This window comes from Ranitomeya variabilis, chromosome 7, assembly GCF_051348905.1.
Source record: "Ranitomeya variabilis isolate aRanVar5 chromosome 7, aRanVar5.hap1, whole genome shotgun sequence".
Taxonomy (NCBI): Eukaryota; Metazoa; Chordata; class Amphibia; order Anura; family Dendrobatidae; genus Ranitomeya; species Ranitomeya variabilis.
Genome location: NC_135238.1, coordinates 81,063,929 through 81,090,682, shown reverse-complemented (window position 1 = coordinate 81,090,682; position 26,754 = coordinate 81,063,929). Strand labels below are relative to the sequence as shown.

The following is a 26,754-nucleotide window of genomic DNA, read 5'->3' as shown; positions in this document are numbered from 1 at the left end:
AAAATTGTTTGGTGAATTGGAACGCGCGGGGTTAAAATTTCACCTCACAACATAGCCTATGACGCTCTCGGGGTCCAGACGTGTGACTGTGCAAAATTTTGTGGCTGTAGCTGCGACGGTACAGATGCCAATCCCGGACATACACACATACATACATACACACATTCAGCTTTATATATTAGATATACCTGTATGTAATCTCCTGTATATAGTATATACCTGTGTGTCATCTCACCTATATATAGTATATATCTGTGTGTCATCTCCTGTATATAGTATATACCTGTATGTCATCTCCTCCTATACATAGCATATACCTGTGTCATCTCCTCCTGTATATACTATATACCTGTAGGTAATCTGCTCCTGTATATAGTATATACCTGTGTGTCATCTCCTCCTGTATATAGTATATACCTGTATGTCATCTCCTCCTGTATGTAGTATGTACCTGTATGTCATCTCCTCCTCTATATAGTATATACCTGTGTGTCATCTCTCCTGTATATAGTATATATCTGTGTGTCATCTCCTCCTGTATATAGTATATACCTGTGTGTCATCTCCCCTGTAAATAGTATATACCTGTGTGTCATCTCCTGTATATAGTATATAGCTGTATGCCATCTCCTCCTGTATTAGCCCTCGTTCACACGTTATTTGGTCAGTATTTTTACCTCAGTATTTGTAAGCTAAAATGGCAGCCTGATAAATCCCCAGCCAACAGTAAGCCCACCCCCTGGCAGTATATATTAGCTCACACATACACATAATAGACTGGTCATGTGACTGACAGCTGCCGGATTCCTATATGGTACATTTGTTGCTCTTGTAGTTTGTCTGCTTATTAATCAGATTTTTATTTTTGAAGGATACCAGACTTGTGTGTGTTTTAGGGCGAGTTTCGTGTGTCAAGTTGTGTGTGTTGAGTTGCGTGTGGCGACATGCATGTAGGGACTTTTGTGAGATGAGTTTTGTGTGGCGACATGCGTGTAGCAACTTTTTGTGTGTCGAGTTGCATGTGACAGGTTAGTGTAGCAAGTTGTGTGCAGCAAGTTTTGCGCATGGCGAGTTTTGCGCGTGGCGAGTTTTATGTGTGGTGCCTTTTGAGTATGTGCAAGTTTTGTGTGAGGCAACTTTTGCATGTGTTGCAACTTTTGTGCATGTGGCAATTTTTCTGCGTGTGGCAATTTTTCTGCGTGTGCAAGTTTTGCGTGTGGCGAGTTTTGCACGTGTGGCGAGTTTTGCATGTGGAGAGTTTTGCGCGTGGCGAGTTTTGAGCGGCGACTTTTGTGTTTCTACTTTTATGTGGCGAGGTTGGTGTATGTGTGGTGAAATGTGCACTGAGGGTGGTATATGTGTTCGAGCACGTGGTAGTGTGTGGCGCATTTTGTGTGTGTGTTCATATCCCCGTGGTGGTGTGATTATCCCATGTTGGGGCCCCACCTTAGCAACTGTACAGTATATACTCTTTGGTGCCATCGCTGTCATTCTTTAAGTCCCCCTTGTTCACATCTGGCAGCTGTTAATTTGCCTCCAACACTTTTCCTTTCATTTTTTCCCCATTATGTAGATAGGGGCAAAATTGTTTGGTGACTTGGAAAGCGCGGGGTTAAAATTTCACCTCACAATATAGCTTTGACGCTCTCAGGGTCCAGACGTGTGACTGTGCAAAATTTTGTGCCTGTAGCTGCGACGCCTCCAACACTTTTCCTTTCACTTTTTCCCCATTATGTAGATAGGGGCAAAATTGTTTGGTGAATTGGAAAGCGCGGGGTTAAAATTTCACCTCACAACATAGCCTATGACGCTCTCGGGGTCCAGACGTGTGACTGTGCAAAATTTTGTGGCTGTAGCTGCTACGGTTCAGATGCCAATCCCGGACATACATACATACATACATACATACACACACACATTCAGCTTTATATATTAGATTACACCTAGTACATGTTGGGATGGGATCGTGGAGATAACGGTAAACCTTTATCAGATGACACATTTGCTACAATTAATTCTATAGGATTACTGACGACACACAACACTCACATGTGTGGACTCAGTTCATAGAAGTTGCGATTTCTGTATTCTTCCACTTTGTCTGGTGTGTAAATGGGCAGCGATCTGTAGGGGTTTAGAGATATCACCACGCTACCTATGTAGGTCTGGAAAGAAAGACAATAAATGCCATTAGTTTAGACAGAAAGCTAAAGCTCAATTCTCTGTGTGTATTATACAATGGAGCATACGATAATGTCATCAATAGTTCCCCACACACTCTTCTGGTGACCGCCATCCACGACTAGAGGGCGCGATGAAGGCAATGCAGAGAGTACAATGATGGTACCGGGCACTGCACGCATCGCAGAGTGAGGTCACAAGAAGCTGAGCTTAGTGACTGGCTGCAGCGGTCCCAAAGAGGACAGTCAGTGCAGTGACATTGCCGGAGCACAGAGGGCGAGTAACTGATAAGTTTGTTAGTTTTTAACTAGCCCATTCTGCAAATGCTTATATTAACCCATTACTTGCCAAATTAAAATGTTTACAAGTACGGATTTTTCAGAAAAAGGCGTCCCGATATTTAATTAAAAATGACAATGACATGATTTTCTATTTTGAAAACATTCATTTTACAAACACAACACAAAAAATTGGACCGAATTATAAAAATTATAAAATCTTAGTTGCTAGAAGCTAAAGATTAGGCGTCCCAAAAAAAGGACATTGGTAGATAATGGGTTAAGACAATCTGTCAGCAGGTATTGCTATGTAATCTGAGGACAGAATGAGGTAGGGTTAGGGTATGTGTCCACGTTCAGGATTGCATCAGGATTTGGTCATGATTTTATATCAGTATTTATAAGCCAAAACCAGGAGAGAAGCAATCAGATGAAAGGTATAACAGAAACATATGCACCACTTCTGCATTTATCACCCACTCCTGGTTTTGGCTTACAGATACTGATGAAAAATCCTGACCAAATCCTGAAGCAATCCTGAACGTGGACACATACCCTTAGTATCCTGAACTTATCCTGCTGTGTGCGGTTTACTTATACCATAGGTTTAATCACCTTGTCGTTAACACTGCAGTGAGCCCTGGTCTGACTCCACCCCCTTCTGTGATAAGCATCTGTCTACAGAGAGCCTGGTGTGGGCGGGGTTATCTGTGGTGTGGGCGGGGCTAGCTTTCTCCGCTCTGCTGCATTGCCAAATCTAAAAAAACTGATTGTGTCAGAAATGTTATACCCAGTAACCTAAGTGATACATCATTGGATTCAGGGTCTCTGTCCCTACATCACGCTGCTCTCAGATGAGGCATCAAAACTCTGCTGACACATTCCCTTTAACCTAGATGTATTTGTAGAGTTAGTTTATTTATAGTGAGTTCTTAACATTCCGTGTATAAAAACTCAGCATTGGGGAATGATATTCGACACAGTGTGACATCTTCATGAGAGGATTATGGTGCGACTCAAACAACAAGTTCTGCGTGTTTTGTAAGAGTGACAATAAGGGGAGGTCCAGCACTGCTGCACAGTACCGTTACCTTCATGTGCGGAGAATTAAGGGTATGGCTGACATTTGTACGTGGGCACATTAACAACAGCTGTACATGTGCTGTTCTGTTCTTTAATAAAGTAGAGCCAATAAGTTACATTCCTGGGCTTTATTACGTTTTGGCATGCGCACTCCCACAAGTTAATATAGCACTTGGCATTATTCCCAAGCTCATTACACCTATTTACAAGTTTACACATTGGAGACTGTCACTAAAGTGCAATACAGAACATTCCTGCAGCCTTCTAGAGCTATAAAGTGAAGAGTAACTACTAAATAAACCCTCCACCCCCTCTTGCGCCATTACTAGAACAAGCAAGTCAGCGTTCCACCCACACGGATCCACACCGTCCACCTGCATGTAGCTGCGCCTCTGCAGCACAGGAGCAGGGTGGGTGACGGAAGCTGGTCTGACCCATCGATCCTGCCAGCACCACCCACACGGATCCACACACCGTCCACCTGCATGCAGCTGCGCCTCTGCAGCACAGAAGCAGAGGTGGGTGACTGAAGCCCGTCTGACCCAGCGATCCTGCCAGCACCACCCACACGGATCCACACAATCCACCTGCATGTAGCTGTGCCTCTGCAGCACGGGAGCAGGGTGGGTAACTGAAACCCGTCTGACCCAGCGATCCTGCCAGCACCATCCACACGGATCCACACCGTCCACCTGCATGTAGCTGCGCCTCTGCAGCACGGGAGCAGGGTGGGTAACTGAAGCTGGTCTGACCCAGCAATCCTGCCAGCACCACCCACACGGATCCACACACCGTCCACCTGCATGTAGCTGCGCCTCTGCAGCACAGGAGCAGGGTGGGTGACGGAAGCTGGTCTGACCCATCGATCCTGCCAGCACCACCCACACGGATCCACACACCGTCCACCTGCATGCAGCTGCGCCTCTGCAGCACGGAAGCAGAGTGGGTGACTGAAGCCCGTCTGACCCAGCGATCCTGCCAGCACCACCCACACGGATCCACACACCGTCCACCTGCATGCAGCTGCGCCTCTGCAGCACAGAAGCAGAGGTGGGTGACTGAAGCCCGTCTGACCCAGCGATCCTGCCAGCACCACCCACACGGATCCACACAATCCACCTGCATGTAGCTGTGCCTCTGCAGCACGGGAGCAGGGTGGGTAACTGAAACCCGTCTGACCCAGCGATCCTGCCAGCACCATCCACACGGATCCACACCGTCCACCTGCATGTAGCTGCGCCTCTGCAGCACGGGAGCAGGGTGGGTAACTGAAGCTGGTCTGACCCAGCAATCCTGCCAGCACCACCCACACGGATCCACACACCGTCCACCTGCATGTAGCTGCGCCTCTGCAGCACAGGAGCAGGGTGGGTGACGGAAGCTGGTCTGACCCATCGATCCTGCCAGCACCACCCACACGGATCCACACACCGTCCACCTGCATGCAGCTGCGCCTCTGCAGCACGGAAGCAGAGTGGGTGACTGAAGCCCGTCTGACCCAGCGATCCTGCCAGCACCACCCACACGGATCCACACACCGTCCACCTGCATGCAGCTGCGCCTCTGCAGCACAGAAGCAGAGGTGGGTGACTGAAGCCCGTCTGACCCAGCGATCCTGCCAGCACCACCCACACGGATCCACACAATCCACCTGCATGTAGCTGTGCCTCTGCAGCACGGGAGCAGGGTGGGTAACTGAAACCCGTCTGACCCAGCGATCCTGCCAGCACCATCCACACGGATCCACACCGTCCACCTGCATGTAGCTGCGCCTCTGCAGCACGGGAGCAGGGTGGGTAACTGAAGCTGGTCTGACCCAGCAATCCTGCCAGCACCACCCACACGGATCCACACACCGTCCACCTGCATGTAGCTGCGCCTCTGCAGCACAGGAGCAGGGTGGGTGACGGAAGCTGGTCTGACCCATCGATCCTGCCAGCACCACCCACACGGATCCACACACCGTCCACCTGCATGCAGCTGCGCCTCTGCAGCACGGAAGCAGAGTGGGTGACTGAAGCCCGTCTGACCCAGCGATCCTGCCAGCACCACCCACACGGATCCACACACCGTCCACCTGCATGCAGCTGCGCCTCTGCAGCACAGAAGCAGAGGTGGGTGACTGAAGCCCGTCTGACCCAGCGATCCTGCCAGCACCACCCACACGGATCCACACAATCCACCTGCATGTAGCTGTGCCTCTGCAGCACGGGAGCAGGGTGGGTAACTGAAACCCGTCTGACCCAGCGATCCTGCCAGCACCATCCACACGGATCCACACCGTCCACCTGCATGTAGCTGCGCCTCTGCAGCACGGGAGCAGGGTGGGTAACTGAAGCTGGTCTGACCCAGCAATCCTGCCAGCACCACCCACACGGATCCACACACCGTCCACCTGCATGTAGCTGCGCCTCTGCAGCACAGGAGCAGGGTGGGTGACGGAAGCTGGTCTGACCCATCGATCCTGCCAGCACCACCCACACGGATCCACACACCGTCCACCTGCATGCAGCTGTGCCTCTGCAGCACGGAAGCAGAGTGGGTGACTGAAGACCGTCTGACCCAGCGATCCTGCCAGCACCACCCACACGGATCCACACACCGTCCACCTGCATGCAGCTGCGCCTCTGCAGCACGGAAGCAGAGGTGGGTGACTGAAGCCCTTCTGACCCAGCGATCCTGCCAGCACCACCCACACGGATCCACACCGTCCACCTGCATGTAGCTGCGCCTCTGCAGCACGGGAGCAGGGTGGGTAACTGAAGCTGGTCTGACCCAGCAATCCTGCCAGCACCACCCACACGGATCCACACACCGTCCACCTGCATGTAGCTGCGCCTCTGCAGCACAGGAGCAGGGTGGGTGACGGAAGCTGGTCTGACCCATCGATCCTGCCAGCACCACCCACACGGATCCACACACCGTCCACCTGCATGCAGCTGCGCCTCTGCAGCACGGAAGCAGAGTGGGTGACTGAAGCCCGTCTGACCCAGCGATCCTGCCAGCACCACCTATACGGATCCACACACCGTCCACCTGCATGCAGCTGCGCCTCTGCAGCACGGAAGCAGAGTGGGTGACTGAAGCCCGTCTGACCCAGCGATCCTGCCAGCACCACCCACACGGATCCACACCGTCCACCTGCATGTAGCTGCGCCTCTGCAGCACGGGAGCAGGGTGGGTAACTGAAGCTGGTCTGACCCAACGATTCTGCCAGCACCGGAGCGGCACCAGCAGGCTGGAGAGCAGAGAGTTTGCTCGTGCTGAGCTCCTTGACCAGCTAATAGCCACGCTGGGACAGCATAGGGGCCGGTAATCTAGGCAATGAGCTGTATGCTACAACATTAAAAATTCCCGCTTGACAACTGGGAGGATTTTTAATAAAAGCACAAATTGCAAACTTGACCTTCAGACAAATTGCTTTAAAAAGGTCAAAAACATTTTCTGTGTGCCTTTTGTTAATTTCCATATCGCAATAAATTATAATTACAATAAAGGCAATAGATCACATAAGATCACAACTCCGCTATTCCCCCCCTCTATGTACAGTGACGTCTGCACAGGTTACAGCATGTTCACAAATGGAGCCGGATTGTCCATCTGGCAAATGACAGATGTGCCGCTCTGGCATTGGGCCGTATCAACGCACAACACTTCATAGCGTCAACATCCTGAGGCAAAACTGCAGAAACTTAACAGACACAGTCTCTCTGCTCAGCCACTTAGACAGGCCGCAGGACACTTCAAGCCTACACAGGCTGGTGCCACGCAGGGCATGAGTGGAAGAGCACATCACCACTTCTCAAGGAGCTAGGTTGAGGCATCAGGGGTTTTTATCCTTTTGCAAGCAAAGCGGATGCACAATGGAGGGAAACTTAAAAAGAGGCAGAGTTGAGGGTGATGTATAAGGCAGTGGGCAGCACGAGGCACAAGGTTAGCACCGCAGCACTGTGGTCCTGGGTTTCCTCCCACACTCCAAAGACATACTGACAGGACATTTAGATTGTAAGCCCCATTGGGGACAGGTATGATAATGTACGTAAAGCGCTGTGGAATATGATAGCGCTATATAAACAATGCCTAACTTATTATTATTACACAGTGGAGGGGTCATTGTTATAAGGAGACACAATGGAAGGTCATTATTATTATTATTGAGGAGGCATCGAAGGGCATTATTATAAAGCACAGAGGCCGAGGGGGCATTATCACTATAGGACTAGTAAACCTGGTGCCGTCTTGTCCTCCATATTCATGAGCTCAGTATAACCCCACCTCCACCACCAATTGGCAGCTTTCTGTGTGCACTGTGGATAGGCAGAAAGCTGCCAATCAGTGGTGTGGGTGGGGTTATGCAGAGCTCAGCATTCAGAGAACTGATTTTATAAAAACTGCAGTAAGCAGCCCAGTAAGTGATACATCACTGTAACTAGAGTCAGTGCCCCTACATCATGTTGCTCTCAGAATGATTCGAAAAAAAAAAAACTTGGCGAGAGGTTTCCTTTACACACAAGTCATCACTATCAGATCAGTGATTTAATACTTGACTCCCTGACCAATCAGCGGATGTATTAAATGAACAGAGTTGCAGCGCCCAGCTCTGGTCAATGTGTACCTGCTGCTGCTGAGTACTGCACATCAGCTCCTTTTCAAACAAAGTAACTGATCTACAGATGCTTTAGGCTATTTTATTATTATTATTATTATTATTATTTATTTATTTATTTATTTATATAGCACCATTAATTCCATGGTGCTGTACATGAGAAAGGGGTTTTGAAAAAAAAAACACAAAAAACACGTCAAAACAGCGGGAAAAACGCATGCGGATTTCTGGCAGAAATGTCCGGTTTTTGTCAGGAAAATTTCTGCCAGAAATCCTGACGTGTGCACATAGCCTTAGGATACGTTACCACGGGCACTGTTTGCTCAGACTTTCAAGATGATGAATTTCTGCAGATAGATACAGTACATAGATATCTGTCAGATATACAATTAGTGCCGTGTGTAGTTTACAGTACATGTATAACCTAATTCAATTAAAAAACAAAACAAAAAAGTAGAGTCCCTCCTATTTTTGAAAACCAGCCAAGGTAAAGCAGACCGCTGTGGGCTTGTATTATCAGCCTGAGAAGGTGGCCAGGTCTGACTGAGCGCAGCGGGAGCCGGCGAGATGAGTGTCGTCACTACCCAGCACCTGTGAATACCCGTCACTTTACTAATCGTCACAAAATCGCTGGAGACATCGAGGAACGTGGACTAAGGTGGAGCTTCGTGGGGACATTTTGAGTAATAAATTGGTGAATGAGGGCGTGTCTCTTGCTTTTATGTCTTTTTATATATGTTTTTCATGTATACTTTACTGGACTACTTTGGATTCGTTGCTTACGGTAGCTGTGTTCCCCCATTACTAATACCAGGGGTTGATGGCAGCTGTGATTTGTCAAAAATCACAGGTGTCAAACCCCAACCATCTTTGCCCTGATTGCCACTGCACTGGGGCAATTGGGAAGATCCGGGAAAAGTGCCAGAGTTGGAGCATCTAATGTGACACACCTATTCCGGGGTGGCTATGGGCTTGTATTTAAGGCTGGGAAGGCACCAAAATCCAGGGACCTTCCCAGCCGTATAATAGAAGCCCACAGCTATCGGCTTTACCTTGGCTGGTTATCAAAAAAAAGGGGGGACCCAAAGTTTTGTTTGTTTGTTTTTAAATTATTTATTAGGTTAAAGAAGGCTAAACACAACGGCGTAAACGCACGTGGTTTTTTTTTTGTTTGTTTGTTTTTAAAACTGACAATGCAATTCTATGAGGCAATTTTGCACAGAAGAATGAGCGTTCCCGCAAGAGAGAGTGACATGCTGTGGCTCAGAAACCCGCAAGGCAGGTGATTTTACTCAGCGCAAAAAAAACACAATGGGCGTAGGATTTCTATTAATCCCATCCACTGTGCTTGTACTATACAACGCAGCATTTTGGAAGCAGCAAAAATATGCTGCGACCAGAACGTTATCATTACAGAGCGTGGGCACACAGCCTTAGGGCTCTTTCACACATCTGATTTTCCATTTCCGAGAAAGATGGACCACAATGTGATCAAAGTATGATCAGAATAATCAGTCAGAGGGTCGGTTTTTTTTCATACATTGAGAAGAAAAAAAATGTATAAATCACATGCACCGAGTGGCTACTACCAGATGCTCTGGCGGCTGCTAGGTTCACTAGTCTAAAATACAGGTTATAATTTTCCCTTTTCAATGGGCCATTATCCACCTAGAATACCTGGAAGTGAAGTCAACAGCCAGTCTAGACTCCCTCTTCTCAGCCAATTACCCTCAAATTCTTCGTAAAATTTGCTTGCTACTTCAGACATGGGAGAAGCTACACCTGTCCTGGCTAGGCCACGTACAAGCACTTAAGATGACTTTACTCCCAAATTATTTCAAGTTTTGCCAATCCCTGTCCCATTGCACTACCTCAAAACAGCCCAGCGATTAGTTAACACTTGTCTGGGGGAGTGGCCTCCCGAGGGTTAACAGAGCTACTCTTTATCGACATCGCTTAAAGTGAGACCTTCCAAACCTTTCTAAATACTACAAGGCAACCCAACTAGTCCAATTAACCTTATATCACGCCTATTCGGAACCACCTCTGTGGCCTTCACTGGAAGCTCCCAAGTGCCACCCAGGGACCCTCGATGCCTTGCTATGGATCCTCCCAGCCCAACGTAGACAAATTACGAATCCTATCATAGCACATTCCCTCAAAATTTGGGACGCTTTGAAATATTCTTTGAAATTAATCTCTTCCTTTTTGCCTCTTGCCCCCCTCTGGGGCTATCCACAATTTCCCCCAGGTAATGAGTCCCTTTGGAACATTCGTTTATGGGTCACAGCAGGGATCACAAGAGTCCATCATCTTTTTAACGTTGATGGCATTATTCCATTTCCCGCTCTGCAAGAAAAATATAATTTCCCTCCCAGAGAAATATTTCGATATCTGCAACTCAAACACTGTCACCTCATTGCTAAGAAATTCTACCCCACCTTATATGTTTACCCCTTTTGCGCAAAGATGCCACCAAAACCCACATGCCCCAGATGCTATATCACCTCTTTATTCCCACATTAACTCCCCCTCACATAGGCGCAACTTAACCTACACTTCTCGCTGGGAGTCCGACATTGGTTCCACTCGGACTCTGAAAGGTCTCAAATTTCGTCCTCTGTCATGGTTCCCAATGGCAGGGGAACGTCAGGACACATAAATAATGGACGAGCTCTTGGGTGATGGAATCTCGAGCTGACCGTGAGCTAAACCTACCACACAACTAATAGTGGCCGGGGGGCGTGCCTAAGTTTTATCCCTAGACGTCTCTCGCCAGCCGGAGGACTAACTAACCCTAGTAGAGGAAAAAACAGACCTGGCTTACCTCTAGGGAAATTCCCCCGAAAAGGAGACAGAAGCCCCCCACATATATTGACGGTGAGTTCAGAGGAAAAGACATACGTAGTATGAAGGTAGGTTCAGCAAAGCGAGGTCCGCTTACTAGATAGTAGAAAGATACAAAAGGGAACTGCACAGTCAGCTGAAAACCCTTTTAAAATACCATCCTGAAATTACTTTAAGACTCATGTGTCAACTCATGACACCGGAGTGGTAATTTCAGCCCACAAGAGCTTCCAGCTACAGAGAATGATATAACTGCAAACTGGAACAAAAAATGCAAACAAACTTAGGACTAAGAGTCCAACTTAGCTGAACAGTAGTCTAGGAGCAGGAACATGCAACAGAAAGGCTCTGGTTACATTGATGGCCGACAAGGCAATGACTGAAGAGCAGGAATAAATAGGAACTCCCCACTACTGATGAAAACAGGTGAACTGAGAAAGAAAACACACCCGAGTCACCAGTACCACTAGCCACCACCAGAAGGAGCCCAAAAGCAGATTCACAACGGTACCCCCCCCTCAAGGAGGGGGCACCGAACCCTCACAAGAACCACCAGGGCGATCCGGATGAGCCCTATGAAAGGCACGAACCAAATCAGAGGCGTGAACATCAGAAGCAGTTACCCAAGAATTATCTTCTTGACCATAACCTTTCCACTTAACCAGATATTGTAGTCTCCGTCTGGAAATACGGGAGTCCAAGATTTTCTCCACAACATACTCCAATTCACCCTCAACCAGCACAGGAGCAGGAGGCTCGGTAGAAGGAACAACCGGCACCTCATACCTCCGCAACAACGACCGATGGAAGACATTATGGATAGCGAAAGATGCCGGAAGGTCTAAACGAAAGGATACAGGGTTAAGAATCTCCAAAATCCTATAAGGACCGATGAACCGAGGCTTAAACTTAGGAGAAGAAACCCTCATAGGGACAAAACGGGAAGACAACCACACCAAGTCCCCAACACGAAGACGAGGACCAACACGACGACGGCGGTTGGAAAAATGCTGAGTCTTCTCCTGGGACAACTTCAAATTGTCCACCACCTGTCCCCAAATCCGATGCAACCTATCCACCATAGTATCCACTCCAGGACAATCCGAAGACTCCACCTGACCAGAAGAAAAACGAGGGTGAAACCCCGAATTGCAAAAGAAAGGAGAAACCAAAGTGGCAGAACTAGCCCGATTATTGAGGGCAAACTCTGCCAACGGCAAAAAGGCAACCCAGTCATCCTGATCCGCAGACACAAAACACCTCAAATAAGTCTCCAAGGTCTGATTAATTCGCTCCGTCTGGCCATTAGTCTGAGGATGGAACGCAGACGAAAAAGACAAATCAATGCCCATCCTAGCACAGAATGCCCGCCAAAATCTAGACACGAACTGGGTCCCCCTGTCAGAAACGATATTTTCCGGAATACCATGCAAGCGAACCACATTTTGAAAAAACAGAGGAACCAATTCGGATGAGGAAGGCAACTTAGGCAAAGGTACCAAATGAACCATCTTTGAAAAACGGTCACACACTACCCAGATGACAGACATTTTCTGAGAAGCAGGGAGATCAGAAATAAAATCCATAGAGATGTGAGTCCAAGGCCTCTTCGGAATAGGCAAAGATAACAACAATCCGCTAGCCCGAGAACAACAAGGCTTGGCCCGAGCACAAACATCACAAGACTGCACAAAAACTCGTACGTCTCGAGACAGGGAAGGCCACCAGAAGGACCTAGCCACCAAATCCCGAGTACCAAAGATTCCAGGATGACCTGCCAACGCAGAAGAATGAACCTCCGAGATGACTCTACTGGTCCAATCATCAGGAACAAACAGTCTACCAGGCGGGCAACGATCAGGTCTATCCGCCTGAAACTCCTGCAAAGCCCGTCGCAGGTCTGGGGAAACAGCAGATAATATCACCCCATCCTTAAGGATACCTGTAGGTTCAGAATCACCAGGGGAATCAGGCTCAAAACTCCTAGAAAGGGCATCTGCCTTCACATTTTTAGAACCTGGTAGGTATGAGACCACAAAATTAAACCGAGAGAAAAACAACGACCAGCGCGCCTGTCTAGGATTCAGGCGCTTGGCAGACTCAAGATAAATCAGATTCTTGTGATCGGTCAATACCACCACCTGATGTCTAGCCCCCTCAAGCCAATGACGCCACTCCTCAAAAGCCCACTTCATAGCCAAAAGCTCCCGATTACCAATATCATAGTTTCGCTCGGCGGGCGAAAATTTTCGAGAAAAGAACGCACAAGGTCTCATCACGGAGCAGTCGGAACTTTTCTGCGACAAAACCGCCCCAGCTCCGATCTCGGAAGCGTCGACCTCAACCTGAAAAGGAAGAGCAACATCAGGCTGACGCAACACAGGGGCAGAAGAAAAGCGGCGCTTAAGCTCCCGAAAGGCCTCCACAGCAGCAGGGGACCAATCAGCAACATCAGCACCCTTTTTAGTCAAATCAGTCAAAGGTTTAGCAACATCCGAAAAACCAGTTATAAATCGACGATAAAAATTAGCAAAGCCCAAGAATTTCTGAAGGGTCTTAAGAGAAGTAGGTTGCGTCCAATCACAAATAGCCCAAACCTTGACAGGATCCATCTCAATGGAAGAAGGGGAAAAAATGTACCCCAAAAAAGAAATCTTTTGAACCCCAAAAATACACTTAGAACCCTTCACACACAAGGAATTAGCCCGCAAAACCTGAAAAACCCTCCTGACTTGTTGGACATGAGAGTCCCAGTCATCCGAAAAAATCAAAATATCATCCAGATACACAATCATAAATTTATCCAAATATTCACGGAAAATGTTATGCATAAAGGACTGAAAGACTGAAGGGGCATTTGAAAGACCAAAAGGCATTACTAAATACTCAAAATGGCCCTCGGGCGTATTAAATGCGGTTTTCCACTCATCCCCCTGCTTAATTCGCACCAAATTATACGCCCCACGGAGATCAATCTTAGAGAACCACTTAGCCCCCTTTATTCGAGCAAACAAATCAGTCAGCAGTGGCAAAGGATACTGATATTTGACTGTAATTTTATTCAAGAGTCGATAATCAATACACGGCCTCAAAGAGCCATCTTTTTTAGACACAAAGAAAAAACCGGCTCCTAAGGGAGATGAAGAAGGACGAATATGTCCCTTTTCCAGGGACTCCTTAATATACTCTCGCATAGCAACATGTTCAGGTACGGATAAATTAAACAAACGACCCTTTGGAAATTTACTGCCTGGAATCAGATCTATGGTACAATCGCAATCTCTGTGAGGAGGGAGTGAACCAAGCTTAGGCTCCTCAAAAACATCACGATAATCAGACAAAAATGCCGGAATCTCAGAGGGAATAGATGATGAAATGGAAACCAAAGGTACGTCCCCATGAGCCCCCTGACATCCCCAGCTTAACACAGACATTGCTTTCCAGTCAAGGACTGGATTATGAGATTGTAACCATGGCAATCCGAGCACCAAAACATCATGTAGATTGTACAACACAAGGAAGCGAATCACCTCCTGATGGTCTGGAGTCATACGCATAGTCACTTGTGTCCAGTATTGTGGTTTATTACTAGCCAATGGCGTAGAATCAATACCCTTCAGAGGTATAGGGACTTCCAGAGGCTCTAGATTAAACCCACAGCGCCTGGCAAAGGACCAATCCATAAGACTCAAAGCGGTGCCAGAGTCGACATAGGCGTCCGCGGTAATTGACGATAATGAACAAATCAAGGTCACAGACAGAATAAACTTAGACTGTAAAGTGCCAATTGAAACAGACTTATCAAGCTTCTTTGTGCGTCTAGAGCATGCTGATATAACATGAGTTGAATCCCCACAATAGAAGCACAACCCATTTTTTCGCCTAAAATTCTGCCGTTCGCTTCTGGACAGAATTCTATCACATTGCATATTCTCTGGCGCCTTCTCAGAAGACACCGCCAAATGGTGCACAGGTTTACGCTCCCGCAAACACCGATCAATCTGAATAGCCATTGTCATGGACTCATTCAGACCAGTAGGCGCAGGGAACCCCACCATAACATCCTTAATGGCATCAGAGAGACCCTCTCTGAAATTCGCCGCCAAAGCGCACTCATTCCACTGAGTAAGCACAGACCATTTACGAAATTTTTGGCAGTATATTTCAGCTTCATCTTGCCCTTGAGACAGGGCCATCAAGGCTTTTTCAGCCTGAATCTCTAAATTAGGTTCCTCATAAAGCAACCCCAAAGCCAGAAAAAACGCATCCACATTGAGCAACGCAGGATCCCCTGGTGCCAATGCAAATGCCCAATCTTGAGGGTCACCTCGCAGCAAGGAAATTACAATCTTAACCTGCTGTGCGGGATCTCCAGCGGAGCGAGGTCTCAGAGAAAGAAATAATTTACAATTATATTTGAAATTCAAAAAACGAGATCTATCTCCGGAGAAAAATTCTGGTATAGGAATTCTAGGTTCAGATATAGGAGCATGTATAACAAAATCCTGTAAATCTTGAACTTTTGTGGCAAGATTATTCAAACCTGTAGCCAAGCTCTGAGGATCCATTTTAAGCAGGTGAGATCAGAGCCATTCAAGGGTTAGAAGGAGAGGGAGACAAAGACTGCAATTAGAGCTGAAATGCAACTGATTCAACTATAGAGCAAGCACCAAGGAAAAAAAAAATAAAAAATTTGCAGACTTCTTTTTCTCTCCTTTCTTCTGCCAACAGTTTTAACACTAGGCCGGCCATACTGTCATGGTTCCCAATGGCAGGGGAACGTCAGGACACATAAATAACGGACGAGCTCTTGGGTGATGGAATCTCGAGCTGACCGTGAGCTAAACCTACCACACAACTAATAGTGGCCGGGGGGCGTGCCTAAGTTTTATCCCTAGACGTCTCTCGCCAGCCGGAGGACTAACTAACCCTAGTAGAGGAAAAAAACAGACCTGGCTTACCTCTAGGGAAATTCCCCCGAAAAGGAGACAGAAGCCCCCCACATATATTGACGGTGAGTTCAGAGGAAAAGACATACGTAGTATGAAGGTAGGTTCAGCAAAGCGAGGTCCGCTTACTAGATAGTAGAAAGATACAAAAGGGAACTGCACGGTCAGCTGAAAACCCTTTTAAAATACCATCCTGAAATTACTTTAAGACTCATGTGTCAACTCATGACACCGGAGTGGTAATTTCAGCCCACAAGAGCTTCCAGCTACAGAGAATGATATAACTGCAAACTGGAACAAAAAATGCAAACAAACTTAGGACTAAGAGTCCAACTTAGCTGAACAGTAGTCTAGGAGCAGGAACATGCAACAGAAAGGCTCTGGTTACATTGATGGCCGGCAAGGCAATGACTGAAGAGCAGGAATAAATAGGAACTCCCCACTACTGATGAAAACAGGTGAACTGAGAAAGAAAACACACCCGAGTCACCAGTACCACTAGCCACCACCAGAAGGAGCCCAAAAGCAGATTCACAACAGTCCTCCCCTACTGGAGGATTACTAAACACCTTAATGTTGGAAATGAATTATAAGGTGCTGACCAGGTGGTACCTGACCCCCTCTAGAGTGGCCATGGCTGTTACTAACTACTCCCCCAACTGTTTTAGGGATTATAATTCCTCCGGTGATATGTTCCACATACGGTGGTTATGTCCGATAGTACGTAGACTTTGGATTAGAGTATACCACCTTATTCCCTCAATCACAAATATTAACCTAAAAAAAACCCTTGGGAAGCTTTACTTAAATGTATCCTCAATGCCCCTAAACACACCCAAGCCCTCATTGCATTCATATTTTTACCAGCCAAACAAACCATAGCATTGGCGTAGGAAAAAACAGGCCTAGATCTATCTGAAGTTAAAAGACGTCTTTCCTGGTATATGATTAATGAAAAACTATCAGCCATACTTACAGCCACAATTCACAAATTTGAGAAAGTATGGCTCCCCTGGGCAGAATATGCCAATCATACCCCCTTTGCTACACCTGTATCTCGTCTAAACGCTCCCGACTCCCCTGACTCTTAGGGAGTCATTTAATTGGAACTGGATATAATAAACCCTCCTCCTCCTCAAGCTTTTTTCCCCTCCCTTACCCTTATACCCTCTTGTCTGCTAATCGTTTGTTCCTCCCTCTATATGTATTCTTTTAAAACATATGGCTTTAAAAAGGTTCTCAGTATGTACCTTGTTTGTAGACATAAATCTTCAATAAAAAATTATTGTTAAAACACAGGTGATAAAGATGGAAATTGGGTAAATAGGAGGAATCTGCATAATAGAAATGCTTATACGGTTGCACAAAATGCAAGTAAACTAAACTTATTACATAATTTCTTATAAATTATGAACAAAGACATGTGCAAGTTGAGTTTATTTTCTTGAGAAAGAAAATAAGAGGCAATTTCAGCACCAGGGTAAAATAAATCGCTCCTCCCTGACACCAGAATAGTGGTTATAACAGTAATTATACAAATTGTCTCTTCAGAGAGGAAGAGGACTAGAACTCTAGTGCCACCAATTGGAAGTAGCAATCCTATCAATGTCGACCCTTTAACGAGCCTTGTCACATGACTTCGGATAACAGCCAAACCAGAATCTCAGTTTGCAGACACTGTTTCGGGGTACTGCCCCTCGTCAGTGCAAAGTGGAGATCTGGTTTGGCTGATTGAGAGGCGTCTGACCGGGATCCAAGAAGTATCGTTTCTCCTTGCGGAGAGTGACATAATAAGCATGTCGAGGTGAGGAGACTTAAAGCTACAATGCTCCTCTGGGAAATATGCAAATTGTCTCTTGAGAGAGGAAGAGGACGAGGACTCTAGTGCCACCTACAGAAATCCCTCTTGTAAGCGCTCAGTGCAGAGCGCAGGATAAATGAGCGCCGAGCCTTACTGCGATCTTTGAGAGGCGGAATGAAAGCAGTATTCAAACAATTACTCATGGTTGCGTTTTCTGCAAATGTGCCCTGGAGGTTTAGGTTAAATTCCAACCAGGGAGGAGTCTGCATACACAATTGTAATACTGGTCTGGGTTTGTAGTGAACCGGAGCTCAATGTATATACAAAAACATGAATATATACTTACGTAAATCTCACTGTGATCAAAACGTTTTTTGAGGTTATTGATGAAGGATTCTTCATCAAGTGGTTCCAACAGCACCATATCCCCTACACCTATCATGTTGTCCAGGAGTGAGGTCTTACCCTCCATTTTGGCCATGGTGCCCTAGAAGAAATGAATGAATAAATAAAAAGTCACAATTACAAACTAAACCATTTGACTTCATGGTATTATTAGTCATTAGAGTTGAGTGAATTTGTTCGAATTCGGTTGGCAGCAAATATTGTTTTTGCAATATTAATCGAAGACAGCTGAACGTCATTAGAGTCAATAGGAGTAGAAACTACCAAATATGTTTGGAACCAATCAACTAACATACATTTGGCACGAATAGGGTACCAATATGAAATGAATATGGCAAATTCAGATTCAGCGACCGATTCCGAACAAATTCGCTCAACTCTATTAATCACCAAGAAGGACTCACAAGTGGCCAAACTACACATAAAATAATTAAAATATTTAGAAAATAATTAATTGATTCTGATAGTTGGTCCAACAAATAAACAAGGGCTAGGAAGGTGACAACCCATAAGTCATAGTAAGGCAGTCAAAAGCCTCCATGGGAACATACGCTTACGTATTACTCTTTAAATGAAAACAGGAAATTGAACATAAAGCAGTAATGCAAAATATTAACCTAAATACAAGTGTGAAAGTGACCAAAATTTATAGCAGAATGGAAGCATGGATGGGCACATGAACCTTACCGTTGTAATTAACAGCTACCTTGCAATAGTAAGGCCGGCCACACATAACATAACCATCTGCCAACTGCCATCTTCCAACGCAAATCCCCCCAGACATATGCATGTTCTGTTCTGCTGAGTGGACATAGGGAATAAGTCACTGTCAGATTCACCAATAGTGACTTATCACCCCAAAATCAAAAGGACTGAGAACGTTAAATCAAACTGCCTGAAACTCACCTGCTATGGCATCTACTATTGGGGGAAGAGTAAGGAGACCCCCCCTCACAATTAGTGGATGGTCGGCAGCTAGGCTGACATATCTAATGTGTATGGCTGGCTTGATGTGTGGATCAGAGATAATACTTATTCTGTACTTTAGACTTTAATGCCATAGTCAATACACAACAACAACATGGCATTTATAGACCTTTAGGGTATGTGCACACGTAATTTTGAGCTCTGCGGATTTGAGAAATCCACAGGTAAAAGGCACTGCGTTTTACCTGCGGATATACCGCGGATTTTCTGCGGATTTTGTGAGGAATCCACCTGCGAATTCCTATTATGGAGCAGGTGTAAACCGCTGCGGAATCTGCACAAAATTGGCATGCTGCGGACATTACCCGCAGCGTTTCCATGCATTTTTTTCCGCAGAATGAGCACTGCGGATTGCGTTATCCATAGGTTTACATTGTACTGTAAACGCATGGAAAGCTGCTGCGGACCAGCAGCTGCGGATCCGCAGCAAAATACGCAAGTGTGCACATAGCCTTAAACAAATTAAATTCAAAAGTTAAGTCGTGCCCTTAGGCGATGACCTATTTAATAGATTTCACAGCGCTTTAGGCTAGGTTCACATTGCGTTAGTGCTAACGCTGATGCACAAAATCTCTTTTTTTCTACAGTCACGCTAATGCATGGTACCATTGCGTCGACATGCGTTAGCGTCCGTTCGCTGTGCGTTAGACCTAATGTCCCCGAAAACACGGTAGACCGTGTTTGAGGGCGCGTCACAAAGTAACGCATCATCGCTAACGCATGCTGATTTTGACATGCGTTATGATAATGGAAGTCTATGGGCGCGTTAACGGATCCGTTGCATAGCGTTAATGCCGCTAAGTAATGGATCCGTTAAACGGATCGCCCAAACGCAATGTGAACCTCGCCTTACACACATTATCATCGCTGTCCCCACTGAGGCTCACAATCTAGATTCCCTATCAGTAGGTCTTTGGAGTGTTGTGCAACTAACCTGCCCTTTAGGTCACTCACCTACAATAATCATGAGCAAAAACACTAAACTGATGACCCTCATGCTAATGGGTAAAACGGTTTGCATTTCAAAGATCAATAAATGCACTGCTAGCATGTTAAAATTAATTAAGTGCCCTGTCATCTTAAATGTACGGTATTTCATACAATTCGTTAGGACAGGACACAATATTACATTTTATACAATACACTAATTATTCTTATTAACAAGTTTAAAACGGCTTTACATGATATAATTACCCCGAAGTCATGCCATGACTTCATAAAAGGTTTAAACCGAAAGACATGGTGGTGAGAACACGCCAAAGATGACACATAACCTAGTAGTAAAGTTTAAAAGGGAAACTCCTTTTATTAATTTCCACAGTTAAAAACTACATAAAACATGGAATAACTTAAAGTATGTACTTTGCTTAACCCATCAATGAGCTATGCCTAATCACAACGTTTTTCTCACCGTTCATGATGACAAGTATTCTGCTGGGCTCCAGCTACCAGAAAGCTTTGAATTCAGGAGAGCTCAGAGGTTAGTTCTGAAACATTTTTGCAGAATTTCTCAACTCTTCTGTATATTTGTCCACCATTGAACCACTGCTCACCCAATCACTGGTCACAGCAGAGACCCTCCTCAGCCAGTGAGAGGAAAAGGCACTTAACCAATCACTGACCAAAGTTAGAGTTCTAATTTTTGGGCGTCATGCACTAGTTTTAATCATGCAACTTAAATGTACTAGATCCTTATTGGATTTATTACATTAAATTGATAGAAACTTGATAGTAAATAAAGACTAGGATCTTTGTTGTCCAGAAATTATTAAAGAAAACTGCAGTTATACACAGAGGGTGAAATAAATATTGAACAAGTCATGAATTTTCTGAGCAAATATATTTCTAAAAAGGTGCTATTGACATGACATTATCACTAAATGTAGGTAACAACCCATCTAATCCACACAAGCAAAGAAATCAAACCACAGATGTCCATAAATTAAGTTATATGCAATAATGAGAAATGACACAGGGAAAAAGTATTGAACACATGAAGAAAAAAGGTGCAACAAGCCATGGAAAGTCATGACACTAGCCGAAATCCATCAATAATTAGAAAGCAATCCTGCCACTTAGTGAAAAAATAATATCAGCATATCAGCTGGTTCAACGGATGGCCTATAAAAAATGTGTCTCATTACCAAGGTGACTCACAAGAACCATCTTCTGATGTGTAAAACCAATGAGCTGTCTCAAGACCTTCACAACCTTATGGTTGCAAAATATACAGATGGCATTAGTTACAGAAGAATTTGTAAACTACTGAAGGCTCCAGTGAGCACTGTTGAGGTCATAATCCAGAAGTGGAAAGAACCTAATGTCACCATAAACCGGCCACGGCCAGGTGCTCCCGCAAGATTTCAGACAGAGGAGTTATACAATCAGAAGAGTTGTACAAGGATCACCTGTGGAGAGCTACAGAAAGACCTGGAATCAGGCAGTACAATTGTTTCAAAGAAAACAATTAATGCACTCATCCTCCATGGCCTGGTTGCATACTCACAATGTAAGATACCATTGCTGAACAAACAGCATGGTCAAGCACGTTTAAAGTTTGCTCAACATTTAGACAGGCATGAAACACTGAGAGATTAAAATCTGATCAGATGATGCCAAAATTTAACCCTTTGGATGCCATAATACACACCATGTTTGGAGGCCAAAAAGGCACTGCATATGACCAACAGTAAAGTTTGGAGGTGGGCACGTCACAGTGGGGGCTGTTTTTCAGCATACAGCACTGGCAAACTTCATATAATTGAAGGAAGGATGAATGGACATATGTACCATGACATTCTTGAAAAAAAATCTGCTGTTATTACTAGGATGACGAAGATGAAACGAGGGTGGACAATTCAGCAAAACAATGATCCAAACACACAGCCAAGGAAACATTCAATTAGTTTCAGAGTAAAATAAATAAAGCTGCTAGAACGGCCCAGCCAATCACCTGGCCTGAATCATCTGACCTTAAGTCAATAGAAAATTTATGGAAAGAACTAAAGCTAAGTTCAAAGAAGGTGCCCACAGGATTGTCAGGATTTGAACAGTGTTTGAGTGGAAGAATGGGTCAAAATCACATCTGAGCAATGCATGTGACTAGCTTCTCCATACAGGAGGCATTTTGAAGCGGTCATCACCCACAAAGGCTTTTGTACAAAGTATTAAATACATTTCAGTAGGCATGTTCAATACTTTTTCCCTGTGTTATTTCGTGTTCAATACTCAATTCAGTGTGTGTGTGTGTGTGTGTGTGTGTGTGTGTGTGTGTGTGTGTGTGTGTGTTAAAATATGAAATATATACACACTAGATGGAGGCCCGGTGCTATCGCATCGGGAGGGCGGTAATGTCACTATGGGGGCAGACATGCGGCGCTGTTGTTGCCTAATGGCATCCTGTGATAATCTAATGACTTTTGCATCAGGGGACTCATGTGCTTGACGCCTGCGCTTATATGCATTGTTTTTGTCCCAGTGATGCTGTTGCTCTTCAAGAGTCTCATTTGCCCTTTGTTGTCTTCGACGTTGTGCCTTTTCTGCTTTCCTTTCATTGTCATTGGCGTACTTTTTATGAGGAGCCAAGTTGGCATTGATATTTGCTTTTTAAAGGGGTTTTCCCATGAAAATGGCCTGCGTCTGACTGTGTACAGAACATACCACAACTCCTGGGCGGGAAGGAAGCAAAAGACATTACTGACATTACAGCAGGAGATCGCAGAGGATACATTTTGTGAGGTAAAATATTTTTTAAAAACAGACAGTGAAATATTTTCCCTCACAAAATGAATCCACTGTGATCCCCTGCTGTAATGTCAGTATTATCTTTTTCTTCCTTCCCTGCCCAGATGTTGTATGCTTCGTACATGGTCAGACACAGTCAATTTTTAAAATGAACTTTTGTTTATGGGAAAACCCCTTTTAATGTGACCGGCTTCCTCTGCTTGTAGACACATCACGCATCTGCCACTGGGATCAGCCGAATAATTTACTGCACCTGTGCATAATTCGCACAGGTGCGGTAAATCAGACCGCCGCCATCTTTGTGCAGACAGATAGCGGCAGTCACATTAAAACTGCGCATGCGCTCCTCCTGTACAAAGATGGTGGCAGTCAGTGAATCATTCGGCTGATCCCGGAGGTGGCGTGTTCGCAACGGTGTTCCGCTGGTGGTACTGCGCAAGAGGCTGCACGTGCGTGTGTTGCGACGGTGTTCCGCTGGTGGTACCACGCAATGGGTTGGTGCCAGCAGCAGTTTGCATATTGAGACACCCATCACTTGGGTGTCCCAATATGGTGGTCAGCGAACTTCCTCTGCTTGGAATTCTGGGATACTGTGACATCTGGACATAACAGGAAATGAAAAGATTACAAGGCAATTATATAAACAGATACATGCACGTGTATGACCACCAGAGCCGAACTTGGTGTTGCTTCATTGTGCCGCTCCAAACTATTGGCAGCAGTGATTGGCTGCAGTGGTCTCAAGGATGTACTTGAGTGTGGACTTAACCCATTGCATAGGACGATCTCTACGACAAATATGCTTTAGCATTTACAATAAATTATACACTACCACAGAAAATCTGTATGCGGGTTCTCCCACAAAGAGCACTTGTCATCTATCATGTGGAGCCATATCATAGGGCATATGGTCTAATCCTCAAAGAGCCCCTGTTATGCGTTGCTAAAACAAAAAAGGAGGGACGAAGCCGAGTTTAGTGTAAGGCGGCTAATTAGAAGGTGACACGCATAGTGATTGGAGGTGTGGGAGAAACGCGAAGTTCACAGCAATTATTAGGTCTTCCAAGTCTCCGTCATTACATTGGCTGGCAATCATTCATGAACAATGACTGGAGTAAATACCGACTCCTACCGTCATGTACGACTTCCTCAATCAGCGAGTTCAGAAATGCGTCATTAAATCCAATAGTTACATTCGGCTAAACCATACAGTAAACACAATGAGAGTTTGCCATTTCCTTCATGGCCCACATCTGGCAGCCATTCCGAACACGGCCATGTTTATTGCCTCCTGAAATGCCTTCAGCACTGCTTTCACATATACACAATTATTCTCACTACATGGATCTGATGAAACATTTCAGAGTCATCTTTTAGCCTGGGAGGTCGGAACAGCTCACACAGCGATACCGTATAAATACACACAGTATAGGTACGAGCAGAGCATGGTGGGAATGGGTGGCGCCAGGACCAGACTCGCCAGTAATGGTGCCAGTGACATTTTTGTTCCATAATTTGGTGTGTACTCTATTTTTAAAAATGACGAAAAATAAATTTAAACCAAAATGACTACCCACCCCCTAAAAAAAAAGAAAAAAAAACCCAAAACAAAAACTGGTGAGCATACAAGAGAAAAAAAACTGTATATTTCAAAGTTTTTAATTTAACCTGTTATTCCTGAAAAATGTGTGCAGTACCTATTCTGATGGGTAGAAGATCGGCGTAACAAATAACTATGAATGTGGGAGGGCACAGACGAAAACGGTTTTAAACGGCTTCAACTTAGCGTGGTGATATATTTTTTTGCAAGTCAGGCTGGAGAAGTTTTTGTAGTGCCATACAAATAAGTAAGGATTTACATTGATTATAATCTTTTAGAATGGGTTAAACGTAGAAAATCAGGTCCTTATGCCATTTTTATTGACATTAAGGGTATGTGTACACGTTGCAGATTTGGGTGCAGAATTTTCTGCACAAAATCTTCATCTCCTGGCAGAAAACGCAGCTGTGTTTTTGATGCGTTTTTTGATGCGGCTTTTTATGCGTTTTTTGGATATTTTTTTATACGTTTTAGCAAGCTAAATAAAGATGTATTATTGCACAACAAAAAAAGATTTGTGATGTCATTTAATGTCCAACCTCCTCTTTTACATTTGTCCAACCCACACTCCATTATACACACAGATACAGACAGACATAAATATAGATATAAATATATAATATCTATCGATCTATGTATATATCTATCTATAGATCTGGAGCGCCCCCACGTCAGGGCAATGGGGTACCCGGTACCAGGTCCTTCGGTTCGGGGGATGTCACGGTGGCCCAACCCGGTCCGTGGCCCTTTGAGAGGCGCCCAAATAAAAGGGGAAAGTTCGTACGGTGTTCGTGACGCCACCTGTGGTATTGGGTCAGGGTGACCGACGCTGCGGTGAGGGGTCCACTGGAGTGATGTTATGGCAGCTAGATGGTATACCTTCCCACAGGTGAAGTGTATCCCCAGGGCTTCCCAGAAGTGTAGATAGTGATGGTGGATGATGTAAAGAGCAGTGAATAACGAGGACACAAGGTTGCAGTCTCTTTACCTTTTACTGGAAGCTTCAGCATTCACAGTCCATGGTACAGACCACAGGGCAGGCAGAGTCCGGCTGGTCCGAAGGCAAATCCAGAGTCCCCTTATCCAGGTGGAAATCAGTAGCCTTCCTACTAGCGCCTGTGTGTTGTAGTCCCTCCCTGCTGAGCAACTCGGTAAGGTCCTCACAACTTTTGTGGATGTTTCTGATATCTTCTCTCTGTTCCCCAGATGGTATGGATAGGACAAACCCGTATGACTGGGATGGCCTGAAGCTTGTTTATAGGGACCCTAGAGACGCCCCGACCCCCACAATTTGCCACCGTGTCTTCTTAGGTATTAAGGTCGGGCAGCCAACTTGGAATTGACTGTCCTGCCGGTCTCTGAAGTAATACGTAGAGTCAATTACTCCCTCGGTGTTCCGGCCACCGGCTACGCGCCTCAGAAGGAGGCTGCCTATCTCAGGGCAGAACTCCTCCAGGTGTTTTCTCCTAGTGCTGTGACTTCGTTTCTCACTCTCTACAATACACTTCTCTTCGTGTCCTTTCTTAGGATGCTGCCGCACGTGGGGCAGGCGCAGCTCCGTGACTCTCTGTCTCGTGCTAGACCTCTGTCAAGATCCCACCCCTGACAGGGACCCTCTGTCTGCAGCTCAGATTTTCCTCCTTCTCCCCCTGTCAGCCTGACAAGTGTTGCCTGGGCAAAGCCAGGTAGCATCTGACTAACTTCCAATCCAAACCGCCAGTTTTACCCTTCTGTGAGGAGTGCCCTACTAGATAGGAGCATGGCTCCCCCTGGTGGATTGGAGTGTGAAGTGTGGTGTATGTTTGGTGATACCAGGAAGGATGGACTCCTTTATTACCTTCAGACGTAATATCACTCCCCCTGGTGGAAGAATGACATTACTGCAACGACCAGGAATCTGGAGCGCTGCAGATCTATCTATCATCTATCTCTCATTCCTTCTATCTATTATATAAATCATCTATCTCATTCCTTCTATCTATCCCATATCCATCGATAGAAGGAATGAGATGGATAGATAGCTCTATAGATACATAGATCTATCTATTCATATTTCTATCTATAGATATATCTATGGATAGATGTAGATAGATATATGGATAGTTAGAAATATGGATAGATATAATAGCAAGGCCAATGTTTATTAATGAACATGTTTAATTACAAAAAAAAAAAAAAAAAAAACGGATGAAAAATGGTGTGGGGTCCCCCCATATTATAGCCAGAAAGGCTACGCAGACAGCTGGGGGCCGATATTCATAGCCTACAGAGGG

At 45.4% G+C, this 26,754-nt stretch overlaps 1 protein-coding gene across 5 annotated transcripts in view; it reads right to left on the bottom strand.

Moving 5' to 3' along the window:
- MYO1B (myosin IB) overlaps positions 1 to 26,754 on the bottom strand; it is a 275,911-nt gene that overhangs the window by 213,663 nt on the left and 35,494 nt on the right. For 3 of the 5 annotated variants that reach the window (XM_077275371.1, XM_077275373.1, XM_077275375.1), the window contains exons 2-3: positions 18,092 to 18,232; positions 2,050 to 2,165 (exon numbers count right to left, since the gene is read on the bottom strand). In XM_077275371.1, coding sequence (XP_077131486.1) covers positions 2,050 to 2,165; positions 18,092 to 18,226 — 251 coding nt within the window. In that variant the 5' untranslated portion in view covers positions 18,227 to 18,232. Of the gene's footprint in view, positions 1 to 2,049; positions 2,166 to 18,091; positions 18,233 to 20,548; positions 20,689 to 26,754 lie in introns of those variants that run through there. The other 2 variants (XM_077275372.1, XM_077275374.1) reach the window with 2 other exon arrangements.